At 36.9% G+C, this 18,198-nt stretch overlaps 1 protein-coding gene across 1 annotated transcript; it reads left to right on the top strand.

Moving 5' to 3' along the window:
- On the top strand, positions 1-3,071 carry LOC145772669 (motile sperm domain-containing protein 2-like). The gene is made up of 6 exons (XM_082584539.1): positions 1-144; positions 756-908; positions 1,144-1,227; positions 1,567-1,776; positions 2,121-2,284; positions 2,856-3,071. The coding sequence occupies exons 1-6, from the start codon at positions 66-68 to the stop codon at positions 2,901-2,903; spliced, it is 738 nt and encodes a 245-aa protein (XP_082440665.1). The 5' UTR covers positions 1-65; the 3' UTR covers positions 2,904-3,071.
- Positions 3,072-18,198: the final 15,127 nt, after the last annotated feature.

Raw genomic sequence — 18,198 nt, 5'->3', positions numbered from 1 at the left:
CCTTTTGTGTTTCTCATGTAGAGGTTTTAATTATTGAATTCTGAAATACCAGTTTGCTGTCAAGAATGTCTGCTATACCCATAAGGAAGGCAAACCCAGAAGACATCGTTGCTCTGAGAAAAAATATAGAAGCTCCTTTGAAAGGTGATTTGTGTGATAGCTTTTTTTATCTATAGTTCACTACAGTTGTAATAGTCGTATTAACATTTTGAATGAATCTATATGGCTACCCTGCATGGCGGCTTTTATTTTATAGGCCTATCTGACACCATTCGACATTTAACCAGAGCCTATACAGCGGTTAATGTAGAGCAAATCTGTACAACTTTAAATGGTACAAAAGCCGCAATAAAAAACTAATTCGCAGGCCGCATACAGAAATTGTTTCTATAAAGTGACTATTGGATAGCAGTTGTTATTCACATTGGTAAAAATGAAACCGATTGTCCTAAAGGTGTCCGCCGAAGGAGTGTACAATACAATCTTATTTTTGTATTTAAAGTTTATTTATTTTAAATCGAGTTAGTGAGCCAAAATTGTTATTACGAAATGTAATTGTGGAATAATTATGATATATTTGAATCCTTTCACTGGCCCCACTCCCCAAGAATAGGGTTTACGGACCGCATTGTGTTGTATGTTGTGCAGGGCTGATGTAGAGCTGCAGCAGCTACTGCGCAATGCACACAGTAGGCGACTCGCTTGAAACACAGTTCACTCTAAACGTACTTGTAAACACGCTCTTTCATTTTAAGCTTCCAAACAACCCGTGGATCAGCGGGATGTTGATAGACTGATGAATGACGATCAGTATGCTGCTCTATTCATCCAATGGAGCAAGACAGAAGAAGATTGCGTTAAAATGGTTCTCAAGTGCTTTGCCTGGAGGAATGAATCGAAAATAAACGGTGAACTGTAACTGTCAAAATTAACTTAATAACTGTTAAACTAAAAAAGTTTGAGGTAACCACTTTGTTTTTTCTAAGTTTATTTCTTACTGAACACGTTGCTCTTTGGACAATAGCAACAATGTCCTTGTTGTTAGTATAACTTGACAACTTTAAAATCTTCATTTGCTGGGAATGTAGGCCTACTTGTGCAGGACAACCAACATACATTGAAATGCATCTTTTAATTTTCCAGATATCACTGATAAGGATTTAGATGAAATGTTGAAAAGAGGTCTTGTATTTCTGAGAGGACGAGCAATAGATGGAACTAGAGTCAGTAAGTTTATGACGTTATAATAGCTTGCAAAAGTTTGAAAGATTCCAAGTGTTTGTTGCAGCATGGTTGCAGTTAGAAACATTTAACAATTCAAGACAATTTCTATAACAAGATATTTAAACTAAAGGCAATGATGTCAATAGTTAGATGTATTTTCATGGTATTTCTAATGCTCTTCTCTTTTCTCTACATCTCACCTGCGGTGTAGCGTGACCATTTCATTGGATGATCACTTTTTTCAGAAAACTTTAGTCTACTTGCCTACTTAGAAAAGCCCTGGGTGTGCTTCAACCGAGTCGGCTCCACAATAACAGTGTCTACAAATATTGCTCTTTTCAGTGGTTTTACGCGCTGGAAAGATGACCAAGAAAGAGAAAGAATTGAACATGAAACTTCTCGTATTCTGGTTGGAGCGAATTCAGCGAAAAAGACCAGGGGAAGCAATTACCTTTGTGATGGACACAACAGGCTCTTCCATGATGGATTCAGACATGGGCTTTGTCAGTTTTGTCATCGAATGCTTCATGAGTTACTTTCCTAGCCTTCTTCGTGAGTATATAATGTGACAGAAGGCGGTGTGATGTCACAAACGTGTGCTTGTTGCTTGTAATATTCTAGCCATTGTTTGTATGAATCCAAAGCATGTAACAAATGGTCTCTCGCTCTTGGTGTTTGTGTGTGTCTTAAGGTGATGTCGTCACAAGCTAGCAATTGAAAGATGTGAACAACTGAATTTACAACAACAAATAAACCCATCTTATACATACACACATTCATTAATGTGTTGAACTAAATCGCACATATAGACTTACTTAAACAAAACATAGCTTAAAAAAATATTTCAGTGGCTTTACCAACCTAAATTGAAAGATTTTCTTCACTTGCTATTGCAGGGCGAATGATCATTTATAATCTGCCCAGTCTTCTCAATGCTATGTGGAAACTTATAAGCAAGATGTTGTCTGCCGAACAGCGAGAAGCCACTGTGATGTGTTCGAAAGAAGATATACTTAAATACATTGATGCAGACAATGCTTTGGTATCGATGTGTGGGAAGGTGAGGGTTCTCTCGTTTTTTCATCAAGTAATGTCTGATGGTTCAGTATTTTAGATTTTAAGTTATAGTTTAATTGAACTGGAAAGCAAGAAAGTTAATTTGTGTTTATTTTTAACATAACAGCCGCCTGCTTTCAAAAAGTGCCGAACCGACGCCTTTTGAGCATCGTGCAAGATTTTTATCTCCAAACTAGAGTTTACTAGTCCAGAGCATTGTTTTTCAACTCCGGTATGCCACGAAACACGTTTGGTATTGAATAAAATTTCGCAGAACACTAAAAACAAACTCAGAAAAAAAAGTTTTGTAGAAAAACAATAAACTCGACCTCAGTTTTTTAAGTAACAGAGCCTCACCGCGATGAGAATGGTGCATCACGTGAGAGGCAACACTTTTTACCTAATACCTGATTGTCTTGCACGAAACACCATAGAACATCGGTTGAAAATCACTGCTCGCATGCTCAGTAATAGCTAAACTGACGTAAACCTACTGCTGTTGACCTATTTTTTTAATGGCTTAACTGGCCTCGAGTGTAAATGTGCTAACTCGTGTTCTATTATGTCACACACAGGACACGTTTGAATACACGTATCCACCTTATCCGGATGATTTGGAATGAGTCTCCATTTACTGCAGAAAGAAAATCAAAAATAATATTATGCAAGATGATACTGCTCATAGTGCAATTGATATCAACAGTCAAAATTTGATACGGCGGTTGAAGATTAACATTGTGATCTCGTTTGAAGTTTATTCGGCATTGTTAGCAATACAATGTGCTATCTGATGTTTGATTGAAGTCTAAAATTTCAGCTTTGAGTCACTGACGCAGGTTACCGAGATTGGCAGAGTGAAGTTTGCATGGTTTGTTGGTGTTGTTGCCTGGGAATTATTCTACCCACGAGCTGCCGCTGAATGGAGAACACTCGTGAAACGCGTTGCTCAAGCGCACAACCCGAGACTGAACCACAGTGCTTAATTTTGAGTGTGGCACATACTGTAGCTGCGCGTTATGTCGTTTCCTCAAACCACTTTTTTATTACTGTTATAACATTCAAAAACAATGCAACAGGGACTATTGAGTGATTGCTTGCAAAGTTACAAACACTAGCGACCAAACCAAATGCTTTGTTTGTCTTATTTTAAAGTTACCCTAAGTATCGGAAAACTACAGTAGTAGTTCGATGTAACTGCCATGAATAACCTATCAAAGGCTTTGTGAGTGCGAAGATAAAGATTTGAAACTAACCATTTAGCAGTTCGATCATCACAATTGGATCGTCATGTCAGTCGCTGTTTGAAGGATATTGCCTCAACGTTATAATTTGTAGGCTATCGGAGATATTGTAACGTTTCATTGGCCTCATGCGAAGAACTTTAGGCATATCGGGTCCAAAGTGTACTGTGCATTTGGATCAAGGCCCAATTTGATATTAGGGTCCCAAGGATTGGTATAAAATACCACTTTTTTTCAAAGGCGATGTAGTGTGTTGGATTAGCGCAGTTATGTTTATTACGAAGGTGTCTTAGTTTGCTGTAGGAAAATCTTCCAAAACTTTATCTAATCCTTGCCTATCACACTCTGGAATCAATTCTTGCTTCAATGAAACCTTATTCTTCATTTTTTTCTCTTACATGCCGCACATTTTGCGGCTAGGGCTTCGTAGGCTACCAGCACAATTTATCCTCTCAACGGCCCTGCTCAATACGACTAACTTCACTAACTTTCAACAGGATAGAGTATCTATCGGTTCGAAGTGCAAGGCACAAGGATGAGTTTACATGACAGAAACATTTTTAATTCTGCTTTATGTTCCTCTCGTATCCAGGAAAGCAAACAAGCTAATCTCCTTTTTCAAGCATGCCATTAACTGTTTTGCCAATACGTACAGGGGCGTTGACAGGGGGGTCTAGGTGGTACTTTTGGACCCGGGCCCGGAATATTTAAGGGGCCCGGATTTTAAAAATTCCCCGCGACTTCAAACATAATCAAGATCTTAATATAATCAGATCTGAAGGAATTGCCATCAGAGGTTAAAACTGCTATTTCAACCGTCAGATGGTAAAGTACCGGGCCCCCTTCTGGGTACTGGGCCCACCATCTCAGGGGGCCTACTAGTAATAGACTTTTGCGTGTCAGTGACAACATGTTTTTTAGCTGCTAAAGTTTACTGTGTGTACTTCCATTGAGAAGATAATTTAGGTCCGATACCAATGAGATGCTGGGCCTGGGCCCTTATATCAAAATATCTCTAAAATCACCACATTATCTTGGTCGTTATTTTGTGATAAAATTTCAGGGGGCCCACAGGTAATTGACTTTTGTGTTTCAGTAACAATCTGTTTTTTAGTTGTTAAAGTTTACTGCGTGTAGCCTACTTGTTCATTGACAAGATAATTTAGGTCCGGTACTAATGAGATGCTGGGCCCTTATACCAAAACATCTCTAAAAACCACATTATCTTGAAAAGTTAAAATGTGACAACATTAGTAAAATTACCTGTGTTTGAAATAAAACAGGTTGGTTGCAATTGAATACTTGAAATCAAGACAGGCCCAATTCCTACAAAGGTGTGTTTAAGATAAATGTGTTCTAATTATTTTGGTTGTTTATTTTTTCGTATTTTGTGGTAAAACTTTGGAATTGGCAACTGTTGAACTGAAACCGCTTTATACACTGGTAGTGGTAGGGTCACCATACTTTGTGTGCTACTGTTATAGGTTAAACCACGAAGTAGACAGCTCATTTTAAAATGATTGTCATAAATGGGCAAATTATATAAGACATTTGCATAACTTAATTGCAATGCCTTGTCTAAATTTTGCAAAAGCATAGATTGAAACCTTTCTTTAGCATAAGGTGAAAGCGTTCATGTTTTGTGCGTAGGTTAGCTTCTCGTTAGCATAAACTTTAAGAGTCAGGTACGATTGATTTTGAAGTCTGCCAATAAGTAAACAAGACACATGAAATACTTTTTGTAATACTGGACTAGCTTAAAGTATGGTTGGTCTATTGATATCCCATTTAACAATAAAATATTTTTTCTACATCTACCGGTATAACTTGCAAGGTAAAAGTATTTTTTGAAGTGTCAGAAGCTGCATTAAGGCTGTTGCACTTTTAGCTTAACGTTTTGGTTTTACAGGGTGTTTTGTTTTCTTAAGCTTTACTTCAAAGTGAATGTTACTGGTTTACAACCGGTAATCTAGTTCTAGAATGGTGTACATAACCTTGCTATGTACCAAGATTTCATTCAGCATTTCATAAAGAAGATGTCTTGTTTGAACTACCGACATTCTTGCTTTGAACATTTCAGATAAACAAAACTCTCAAAGAGGAATTCTTTGAAAAGGCTGAACATGGAGGTTTGTCAGAACCTAGCAAACTTTGCTTTGCCGTTATTGCAATTGGAATACATTCGTTTACTATGATTAGCAATGGTGCAGACGTGCTGCAAAAGTTTTGCAGATGTTCCAAACAAGGGAATGTTTTTCTCCAAGCTCTTTGCATAGTTTTTTTTTTTCAAAAGTTATGTTGAGCCAAATGTTAAACCTTGAATGTACCAGAAACCATGAAGCATTTAATGCGATCTTTACCCATGTCTTTAATTGCTGTGGTAAGAACCAGATAAAGTGACCAGCAGGCCACAAGCTTAAGAACGACCACCAAAAGTAAGACAAACAATTCAAAAACTGACCTCAAAGTCAAAGGTTAGCAAGTAATAAGCGAACATTGAGTAGTGTAATAGGTATATATTTTATAATCAATTAACCTGCCTTTAACTGTAGGCCATAAAAATGTTTGTCTTATTTGTAGCCTATTCCATTTGTGCAGTCATATTTTGTTTATTGCTAAAAAATTGTGAACAGTAAACAAAATAGCATTTCTCATAGATTAATTAGCATTTCATTTTTAGCATTTACAATCTCGCAATTATAAATATCCCTGACTTTACAGAGGTAGCTATCAGCAAGTGTAACCAGCATATTACATTTAGATACCAGTATAATAAGTATTTTATGACAGTTGCCAGTATTTTGTTTGTGATTTCAAATCGTTGCTGCTTTATGTTTCATTTCTTTCATTCCAAGCAAAGATGAAGCTATAACTTGATAGACCTGTGTTTACTATTAGTTATATTTCTGCTGTGTTCTGTACACTGCTGGGTTGATGATTGTTTATGAAGTTATAAAAGTTTAACTAGGTAGTAGTTAGCCGGTATTGTGCAGTAAGCATTATAACATTTCATTAAGCACCAGTAACCTATGAAGGATTTCTGAGTACTGCAAAGTTGTCAGTGAGTGATGAAGCTGTTAGACCTTACCTAGAAACCTATTAACTAGTGTTACACTGTAAATATTGCTCCGTTTTGTTAAAGATCATAGTAATTTTCTTATGTATGCTGTGATTCCTGTGAAGTAGTTGCAACATGTGATGAAGTTATTAAACTTCATCTACATAAGTCAGCAGTCAGCACTCATGCACCATTTCAATAACAACTGTTTTTAGCATGACCAATGGTGTTTGCATATGAAAAAATAATTACATGTAGAAAAGTTAATTCAACAGTTAGATTACAGCAACTGCTGCTCATAATAATTGTGCTTCTTAAATTCAGCAACCACGATGTTCCAAAAATAAAGCAATTAATAAAAAAAATGTTTTAGTGAAATATAGCATGATTAACAACAGGTTTCTAATAATAGTGTATCTTGTGTGAGTAGGCCTAGTTAATAAACCATGTACGCCATTCTGTACTGTTATGGATTAACACTGTTCTGTTGTGAATTGAAAGTATATCACTAGATTGGTAAACTTTTGTTTTTATCGTACTTAAGTTCCTGATTATGCACATTTGAGTACACTTGAGTTTTCATGTTAGCATTTTGATTGGGTACTTGTTAGCTTTTTGAAAGTATTGTATAGGTGAGTGGTTTAATCAATCAATCACTGGTTTATTTTTTTTCACAAAATATCACATCAAATGCACTGGTACAAGTGGTACATTACATAAAAGTGAGATAGGAAAGAAGCGAAAGACCTTATGAGGTCACCAAGTCAGCCTCCACCTCGGCGATCCTATAAGGCAAAACATAATTACCACTTGGTGAAAGTGTTAAAATGTTGTTTGTTAAAGCATTTGTGAATTCACTTTTTTTTTGCACTTCTAAACTGTTTTGCTATGTTATGGCTATATAATTATATATACATTTAAAAATAATAGGTTAGTGAAATTTCAAATGCCAATTGTAATTTTTGGAAAAAATTGCTTCCAAATGTAGGTAACCAATTTAAAATTCTCATAATTTTGTCAATTCTTGTCCGATGTAAAAAATTGTATGAACTCAATGTGATAAGCATGTCAAATTTTGATACCGGCTTCTACTGTGTGATATAAGATCTGGGTTGAATGACCCATACGCTTCATGACCGTTGCCAGTATGTTTAGAAATCGTTAACACTTTTGGCTTTCATTGCAAGCAAAGGTGTAGCTATGACTTGATAGACCTGTGTTTGCTCTTATTTACATTTGTATTGTTTTCTCAACTGGTGAGAAACTCTAGTGAAGTTAACCACCTTTCCATATCAGTGCAGTTAACATACACACTATATTATCATAAGTCTGCTTGCCAATAAGGGGCTCAAAATTATTTTGGCCCCGGGGGCCCACAAAGGGCTTAACACAGCACTGCACTTCAGCTTTCTGGTGGTCAAATAGCCACTTCAGCCACCAAACAGTAAAATAAGAATTTAGTTTAGTCTAGTATAGTGATTTCCCTAACCATGAATATTACCCGAAACACGAATTTCAACATAAACAGGTTAATATTTGTTTAAACTCAAACTGAAATGGCACAGGTAAGAAGATTGCTATCCCTGTTTCTGCACTAAAAATTGCATTGCACTGCACTAAAAACTGCACAAAACCGCTTTTCAGATTGCAGCAATCAGCAAATGTTTGATCGAGGCCCAAACACCTTTCCCAAATCAAATTGAAAACTTTTTGACTGTCTGCACTACCTTTGCTGTAAATTCTCTTCTGGTGAGCCTAAAATACTCTAGCGCCATGTGACAAATAAAAGTTCAAAAAAGCAACCGCTAGATAGAGATAGTAAGTTTTGCGGTTCAAGAAATTTTAAGATTGCGCAAGATTTGTTAAATGACCATGCTTAAACGACATCAATAAAAGTTTGTACACAACCTTTATTTTCATAACATAGTCGATGAAGGCCGAAGGGGGCCCGAAAATAAATTGGTACCGGGCCCGAGAAATCCTGTCAACGGCCCTGAATACGTAGCCTCATGTTCTCGAGAGTTCTCAATTGAACTGACGTCCTAGGCCAGTGGTTTTCAACCATTTTTCTTTCGTGGCCCATTTTCGTTGCACAAGAATTCTTATGGCCCATTAATTGTTTATGCAAGAAAAAAGCTGCAGAATAGATTTAAAAACAAAAAAAAACAGAAGAAAATGTTCCAAAACAGATTATAACAGGATGCATCAATGAGATGCGTGCTCCTGAACGTTATTGACCAACTTGTAGTTACAGTGGTTCTCAACATTAATGCCGTATTCCTTCTTTGAAAGACACAACTATTGTCAATTTCTCCCCACAATAACTCACAAAAAAAACTAAAAACAGATCTGCACAAATTTCAGTAGGCTACCGCATTTAGTTAGGGTTAGGCTATGACTTGATGGTAATTACAAGGTGGTCTATTACATCATAAAGTAAACTCGACGTTGATCTCTACAACTATGTGCTCAGTCATAAATAAATTAACCATTTCAATACATTATTTAGAGAAATTTACATTTCTTCCCAATTCCTTTCAACACGATTATTCCTCTCTTTAAGTTTAAAATTTCTCCAAACGGAGCCAAGTGGCTCCCTTAGTTGCTTAAAATTAACGTTCGTATATTATGCAACAGACGGCATTGATTAGGCTACACCTACATTACGCCACCAAAATTATTATACCATTAATTAGAATGGAAATTACCATTCTGCAGCAAATTACAACAGCACCATTCATTGTTGCTACAATCAAAAAAAAAAATACACAAGTGTAAAATTAACCATAGTAGGCCTAACACAAATGAAACTAAATTTTTCAATAACTCTGGCAAATTTTTAAATAGGTCTGTGGCCCACCTCAAAATCTTTCCATGGCCCACTAGTGAGCTATTGCCCACCGGTTGAGAACCGCTGTCCTTATAAGCAGTCTCACCATTTGGCCACGCAGTGAAAGAAGTGGTTTAACAACCAATTGATATCATCTGACCAGTGCCGGTCTTAGGGTATTTCGGGCCCTATGCGTAATATGCTTTGCAGGCCCCAATGACAATGATCCAATTCAGTAGCGTAGCTAGGTATTTTGAAAGAGGGGTTTTGATGGCCGGCGGGCGAAGCCTGACGGCGTGTTCGCCGAAGGCAACACCCAGCGGCGGGGGGTCTCCCCCAGAAATTTTTGAAAAATTACTTTGAATTTGGTGCATTCTGAGAGCATGTTCAACAAAAATTTGTATATGAATATTATATGTGATTTCCCTAACCACGAATATTTAGTAAAATAACCCGAAACACGAATTTCAAAATAAACAGGCTACAGTAATGTTTGTTTAAACTCAAAAACTGAAATGGCACAGGTAAGAAAATTGTTATCACTATTTCTGCACTAAAAATTAGACCAAAATCGCTTTTCTAATTTCAACAATCAGCAAATGTTTGACTTAGGCCCAAAAACCTTTTCCAAATCAAATTGAAAACTTTCTGACCGTCTGCACTTTAGAACTTTGCTGTAAATTTTCTTCTGGTGAGCCAAGAATGACCAGTAAAACATCAATGGAATTGAGAAGTAATACTCTAGCACAGTGGTTCTTAACCTTTTTTCTATCAAGCCCCCTTTCAATAATGGTCATGTGCCTCGCGCCCCCCTAGATTTTAAATAAGTATCACACCAAAAAAATTGCATTTAGACTGCAACTAGGCTGGGGATAGGCCACTGAGCTAAGCACTCATGTGACTTGATAAGGGGATCGAGCATTAAATGTAAAAAAGCAATCCAGCATTAAAAGCAAATAAAACAGGCCATTAGTACCGGTAATATTAAGTAAGGTGATCGAGCATTAAGTAAATAAAACTGTAAAAAAGCAATTTGAACAAAAATGTAATTAAAAAAATTAAAAAAAAGTATTTAAAAAAAAATTGAAATTGTTGTAGAGCTCGCGCCCCCACTGAGAGATGCTTCACGCCCCCCTGGAGACGGCGCGCCCCCCCGGTTAAAAACCACTGCTTTAGCGCCATGTGACAAATAAAAGTTCAAAAAAGCAACCGGTAGATGGAGATGGTAAGTTTTGCGGTTTGGGAAATTTTAAGACTGCGCAAGACAACCATGCCTTTGGCATATCGGGTTTGATCTGGTCATGGAAAGGATAAGGAAGTATAATGAAGAGTAGCCTTTGCCTAGGATGCAGATATAATTCAGATATATGCATTGGAGAATGTAGAAACTTATTTAAACATGTAGGCTATATTACACAGGTTAGTGTGAGGGTGTTCACTGTTCAGAGCCGGAGGCAAACTTACAAATGTCTGAATATTGCTAGCTGGTGTAAATTCGTTAGCAAGAAAGGTAGGCAAGTGGTTACTGGTTAGATTTTTTAAATTTGGCATGCAAGACCTGATTTCACATCTATGGTTGTTTAAGCCTGATAGAGTTTTAGTCACGCAGAGCGAATCAAGATGTTTGAAAACCTTTTCAGTGTTGTTTTCGTGTTTCTTCTGCTGTGTTGTTGATTTTAATTTGATTAGTAAATTTCGGATGTCGACTATTGTTCCCAAGTCTTTAAAATGTTTGGATTGATATTTCTGCACTAAATGAATAAGAATTGGGAGAATTGCAAATCCCGTGGTAGTTTATATTGTCCTATGAACCAACATCGTTTTTGGGATCCATTATGCCAAGGCTTGGTGTTTTTTTTTTTCAGATGAAACTATCTGAAAATATTCAGTAGGTGTGCAAAAACTAACCATGTCAAATGTAATTAAATTTATTCCAAAATAAACATGCAATTGAAAGATTTGTAGTATCCACGAATTTCCCCAACTGCGCATTACGCATTAGGGATTTTTCTGTAAACCGCAAAATCCTTGCTCTCAATCACGATTTTCGTCGGTATGTTTAAAGTTGTTGCAGTTTTCAGCTGAAATTATTTTTTTGTAAAGTAGACGCAAGTATCTAGAAATGATCCTACCACCAAAAAATATATATATTCAGAATTAGAGAGTGGGTGAAGAAAAATATTTCGCGTTTATGAAAAAAAAATTGTGGTCAGAGAAATCACTAATACTGTAAAATGATGTTGTCCGGTGGCATAGCAAAAGGATAAGATCATGTTTTCTTTGGCATTTTTCGGATTACTGCATTTTCTGAGTAAATTGCGGGCCCCCTAATTTGCGGGCACTGTGCGATCGCACGGTTTGCACACCCCAAAGACCGGCACTGATCTGACATTCACCAAATGAATTAGCAGCTCTTGGATGAAGAACAAGTGCAAACATCCTCGAAGGCGAGTTTATGGCATTTGCCGTTTTAATATTTTGTCGTTTGTGGAATGTCAAACTCTGCAAGATTGGTTTGAATCTGCAGGGGTCTTAGTTTTTTTTATAGAAATTTTAATAACCCTTGATGACAGCAGAACCGCTGCTGGCGTAACTATGCTTCGATGACACAGAAGTAACAAAATGAGTCTCAAAGAATTTCTTTATTCGTGAGTTGGAATCGCAGAATTTAGAACACCAATTTTTGAATTGGCGTTTTTTAGAATGAATAGATTTTGAATTTGGAAATAAGAATTATATGTTATCTGGCAAAACTTGTTTGTGTGGAGGTAGGCTATATAAAGCCCTTTCAAATTGAAATATAAGGCAAGTAATTACGTAATTTAAAATTGGCAAATTTCAACAATATGTTTGCGATTGTAGAACAACAAGGGTGAACTCATGTAGGATTCGTCATAGAGGTGAATTGCAGAGATATTGAATAGTTGTTACTTCACAACAACTTGAAGTTGACGCTATTCCTTAGAACTTAATGTTGATGAAATCACCAATTTTGACGTCATGTAACGTATAGATAAAGCGGAGAAAATTGAAAGCGATCAATCGCTATTGATCAGAATCCTGGTAAAAGCTACAGTTGAGTTATTGAGTGGAAAACGATTTATCAGTTATTACGTATCTTTGTTCACAACAAGTGAGTTTTTGAGTAGCGCAAATATTAAGTTATAGGAAAAAAACACTTTGCACAAGGTTGAAAACAATGGATATTCATCACGGGTCCGGGGTCCCTACAAACCTTTATCCTCGGATTTAGAAAGCTTCTTTGCAGATTATGCTTGCCAGTTTCGCATACTTGTAGAAGCTTTGAACCACGGACGCTTTGAACCACCGACGGCCCAGTCATCGAGAATGCTAGAGTGAAGTTCCCGCTTGTTGATTGTTGAAGTGTTGTTGTTTTTGAATTATTCTATCTACTAGGTGCAGTTGAATAAAGAGCTATGCTTGAAATGCGTTGCTCAAGCGCACTCTTTGAGATCCGAACCAGCGCTGCTTGACCTAGCAGTTTCTTTATGACAAAGTCAACCGCTTTATTAACAGAGTTGACTCAACGGACGACTAAAAAATCAACTAATGGTGTCCGCAGTGAGTGCAGTTTTCTTTGTCACCCAACGAAGTATTTGAGTTTTCTTCCTGCTCAAGAGAAGGACACATAACACAGGATAAAAATAATCTTCGAATTGTTGAATAGCTTGGCAAAAGGCAACTTTCTTCTTCATGAATATATCTGTAAGCTCGTGGTGAAACATTATCAAATAATGTCGAAAATATTAAAAAGTCTGGTGAATAAACCGGTCGCTTTTGTGTCATTAAAGTTAGTTCTTGACAAATAAACCAAATAACATTTTCATAATTTAAACAACCTTTAATACACATTAAAATACTAATAACAAGCTTGCACTTTGATACAAATTCACTTTTACTTGGAAAGGTAGCCTACAGTTTTCAGAAGACAATTACAACAATTGTAATACACTCTCCAATGTGGATATGGAATTTACATGCAATGGAAAAACGTGATCATCAATTTTTGGCAAATTCACTGAGCTTCTTCATATACTCCTCATTTTGTAGTTCAGGCATTTGTGAAAGCTGTAATCCAGCTAACAGCTCAGCAGTCTGCTAAGAGAAAACAACGAACAAGCATCTGACAATGTAAAAACGCTGCAAAAAGAAAACATTTGCTGGCTCAAAAAGGCATCAACACTGTTTCGAACAATTAATCTATATCTAAACAAGCAGACAACTCTATTCAAGCGTAAACTTAAAAGTGGTTGTTTCTTTTGCCAAGTCGCCCTTTTGAAAAGCTATTTCTGTGCTGACCTACAGGGAGCATATTAAGACATCGAAAACATTAAATGACATAAAACTCCCAAGTTTTTGCTCGAAGTCAATAAAGATTGACATCGAGCACAAACTTGGGAGTTTTATGTCATTTAATGATTCGTTGAAGTTTTAGATTTGTGATCGTGATATGTCATTTAATGATTCGTTGAAGTTTTAGATTTGTGATGGCCCATAGAGGAAGTACCTTAGTGCCTGATCCTTTCTATGACTTTAGCATCTTTTCAACATCGAAAACATGTTGGAGTCTAGGGAGAATTACTAGAAAATTTCGTAAGACCTTAATCAAAAAAGAGAAAACAATGCCGTTATTTATCAATTGGATTTATTTCAAACAGTCAAACTAAACGGTTCAGCAGTCAAACATTACTTCCCAGACGACAAATCGATTGTTTTTTCACATTGATTCAACGTTTGCAGACATTTCAAAAAAGGACTGATTTTCTGTTCATACAAGTTGAAAAAATAAGTTGAGATACTCGACTAGACTTTGTTGGAACAAAATCTTTACGTTTGATAACATGGAGCTACTTCTTTTTTAATTCCTCGTCTTTTCGAAAGCTGACAACTTGCACTTGTAATTCACCATGATAATTTCCATTACAGTTGGGAAAAAAGGCATTCACTATCACTATCAGTGAATGCATTTTGGGTTAAATGAGAATGTTGATAAGATGGCGAAAGCGAATGGAGTGAGGTGGTATGGGCATGTTTTGAGAAGGGATGAAGAGGATGTTTTAAGAGCGCTGGAGTTGCAAGTGGAAGGTCGTTGGTCACAGCGGAAAACCATAATCTCTTCGTGGGAAAATTGTAACATAAAGTTCCGGGATCCGTTCGTCTGTATGTAATGACCGAAAAGAAACACTCATCCGAAAACGTCTATTCGAGAATTGTATTTTTGTGAAAATAGCCCAAGGCTGTCGAAATTGAGTTGCAACGCGATACACCACTAAACTTGTCACTACAATGCAAATTACTTGGATAAAAGACGGAAATTTCGTCCAGCTGGCAAGCACTAAGCAAATCGTTGAATATGCGACCAACTTCTTCAAGCAACAATTTTAAAATGACGAGAATAAATTACGATATTTCAAACGCACGTAAGCAGTTACTGTGACGTAATAATGATAAGCAATGATAAGTTATTCAAGTACTGTTCAAGTTTGGCTTACACCTGTTCAAGTAATTAAAGATTTAACGATGATGTAATGTTATGCTGCAGCTGCAATGTTTTACAGGTCTTGCAAACGATTCTGCAATCTGCTCATTTTTTAGAAATATCCCATTAGGGAACGTTCAAATATTACGTAACGCCTTCGAGGGGGAGGGGGGGGGGGTTATGCAAAGCGTTATGTTAGCGTCACATCGGGGGGGAGGGGGTTCAAGCAAAACGTTACGTAACGCTTTCGAGTACGGAATGGTAGTTTTTTGTGCTGAATTCGTAGTGAAAAAGCGTTACATGGGGGAGAAGGGGACTGAAAAAAGCGTTACGTTGGCGTTACATGGGGGAGGGGGGGGGTCAAAAATTCGGAAAAAAAGCGTTACGTAATATTTGAACGTTCCCTTACCTAATACGCTAAGATTCAGTAGACCTGAACGGTTTTATATGACGTTTGATTTGGTGAACAATTGTCTGGAACAGTCGTTGAAAACAAGGAAGACCCAAGAAAACGTGAAAAAGACAAGTTGAGGAGGAAAGCAGCAAGATTGGTTTGACAAGAGAGGACGCGTTAGAGTAGACAGATAAATGTGGAGGCAGAGTGTGAAGACGATTGCGGCAATTGGAGGTGAATCCGGCCACCCTCGGTAACGGGGACAACACCAGATTAAAACTGGACTACTACTACTACCAGATACTAGGTGCACTAAACCTGAGATTTGCTTCAAAGCGTCTTTTAGATGACATAAATTTACTTAATGTCAAGAAAGGTTTCAAAGCGACCTTTACACAAATCTCATTTAAAATATGCCAATTTTTTTCAGAAACTCGGTTGTGTCGCACGCAAGATTGTTTAAAACAGGGGTGTGCAACGTGCGGCCCGCGAAGAAAAATTATGTGGCCCGCGAAGATGTGCCAATTTGAATTGTGTGCGGCCCGCGAAACATGTTTATATGGTGATTTAGTTTAGTCTGGTACGGTAATTTAGTTTAGTACGGTAATTTAGTTTAGTCTATATCTAGCCCTCCTGTAACAAAGGTTGCACACCCCTGGTTTAGAACGCACATTGAAACGTACGAGGCTTTCCAGTGAATATATTTTTCAAGTGAGAATCTTAACTATCTTAACTAATCTTAACTATCAATTAAGCGCTATTTTACACATACAACAAAATTTTAATGCATTAGAGCTTTTGTCCGATTGGTAAACGATTAAGATTAAATCAAGTAGCAGTTAAGTTGAGAGGAAAGGAAGAAAATCTTTTGCGTCCACTTTCTGACATGTCTTTTATGTCTTCGTCTAAAACATAACCTCTCGCACTCGATGGGTTTCGAACTGACGTCCTTTGTGTGCCCGATAAAAAATTAAATCAATTGATGTTTAAAAGGGTGTGGCAGGGATATAAATATAAGATAGCAAGCACAAAGCAAACTTCTGATAAAATTTTACCATTTTTTGTTCTTTGAAAGATGTTCAGGAATAATTTACAATTGGTGGTTTTGTTGTAAAATGCAGTTTGTAATTGTGTGCTTGTTTTTAACATGGAAAATAGAAGTTAAGTGCCTTCAAAACATTTGCAGTTCGAGCAATAAATCGCACTTTTGTAGTAATATGGAAGCAGGGCAGTTTTTAGCGCAATGGTTGCAAGAACTTTGTTTTCACCAAACGCATTTCTGTACTAAAACCAAGTTTAAAGGTAGTTACTTTCAGTGAGAATAGTATTTACCCAATTGTTTCAAGCAAATTTTAAGTGAATAAATTGCTTTTTATTACATTTATATGGTCATGAGACCATGAGCATCACCATATGCAATCATAAGGACAAAGGGTGGAAAGCAGTAGCGTATCCTGGTGGGTTGAGCACAGGCCGTAACTAGCTTGGAGCACTAGGGGGGCAATAAGTATTCTAAAGGGGGCCCAACTTTTTCCTTCCGTATCATGTATTTGTACACAATGTGGGTATATTTACGCAAAAAACATTAATCGTAATAGGCTACATCATTTAAATTAGCATAGTTAATCATAGAAACAGCAGCGTGAGCTGGCACTATATAGTGAATTAACTTACATGCTGTAGCTTGAACAGTTATAATGACGACAGCATAGAAATTGAGAAGCAAAATCATTTTTAAAACATCCGACCATCAACTAGTGATAAAATTGTAAAAATTGGCATAGAAACCGCAGCAAAATTTAAGACTTTGTAGTTGATTTTTTTATTAGTTAATCCATTGCCTTTCATAAACTTTGAGTTCGTTTCAGTTTATTTACATTTTCCTCTAATGCGCTGCATAAATCACACAAAATATATTAAGCCTATAGGCCTACATAGAAAATAAGCGTTTGTTGTTTGTTTGAACTATGATATAATAGGGTTGCAGCCGCTGCACCAGTCACTCATCGTTTTGTAAATAATTGTACAATGCACCTAATTTTTTCTAGTGCAGAATCAACAATCATCTCTTCAAGATCAATTCTTTAATGATAATAGTGAGAATCTATTTCACACCATCAGTGAAATGTATTCAAAATCGAGCAACTTTTGTGTTTGCCATTGGTTTGTAGAAGTTTTGTAAGTACATTTGAACCAGAGATATCTAGACACCGGGATGCGAAACTTGTTTTAGCTGCGTACAGTCGTAGGACTAGAAGTGAAGAAATAATATATCGAAACTTACTCTCTAATGGAAACAAACTAGATTCATAACCTTAATAGAAGCACTATGCTGAAGCTGACATGAGAAACTAAAACCAGAATGCTAGGAAATAATATGATATCCGTAGTTTTTATTTATAACTAAAGCATGACTAATGTACACATGCAAATTAATAATGAGACAAGAACGATACTGTAGACTGCAAACTACTAGGAAATAAGATGGTTTTATTCTAGGATATAAGCATTCCGCAAGAACAATCATTTTAAACCAAGCAAGGTTTTCTCAAAACTAACACATAACTTAGGATTGTAGAAGCCCCTCGTGAACTCTACAGGGCAGCAGAAAGTTTGTCTGAAACTATGAGGAGCTAACTTGTTGGGTTAGTCTCGAATGACCACAAAAACCTCAGTCATCGCTCACGTAGCAGTCCTTGCGTCGCCCAACGGCAGGTACGCGCACAGTGCTGCGTAATTACCATTGCGTGGCGTCTCAGGGCATAACATGTGTTATGCCTTTACACTACATCTCCGCCCAAGCATCGAGGTACTGTAAAGACATCACACAGAAACAGATGTATAACCACACATTGCAAATACAGTACAATAAACAGAATAAGTTTTCACACGGTT

The sequence above is a fragment of the Aplidium turbinatum genome, chromosome 6 (genome assembly GCF_918807975.1).
Source record: "Aplidium turbinatum chromosome 6, kaAplTurb1.1, whole genome shotgun sequence".
Taxonomy (NCBI): Eukaryota; Metazoa; Chordata; class Ascidiacea; order Aplousobranchia; family Polyclinidae; genus Aplidium; species Aplidium turbinatum.
This window is presented reverse-complemented; position numbering and strand designations above follow the sequence as displayed.

Coding starts and splice junctions, on each gene's coding strand:
- LOC145772669 (XM_082584539.1), top strand. CDS start 66: ATGTCTGCTATACCCATAAGGAAGGCAAACCCAGAAGACATCGTTGCT. Junction 145..755: donor TATAGAAGCTCCTTTGAAAG/GTGATTTGTGTG, acceptor TTTCATTTTAAG/CTTCCAAACAACCCGTGGAT. Junction 1,777..2,120: donor TTACTTTCCTAGCCTTCTTC/GTGAGTATATAA, acceptor TTGCTATTGCAG/GGCGAATGATCATTTATAAT.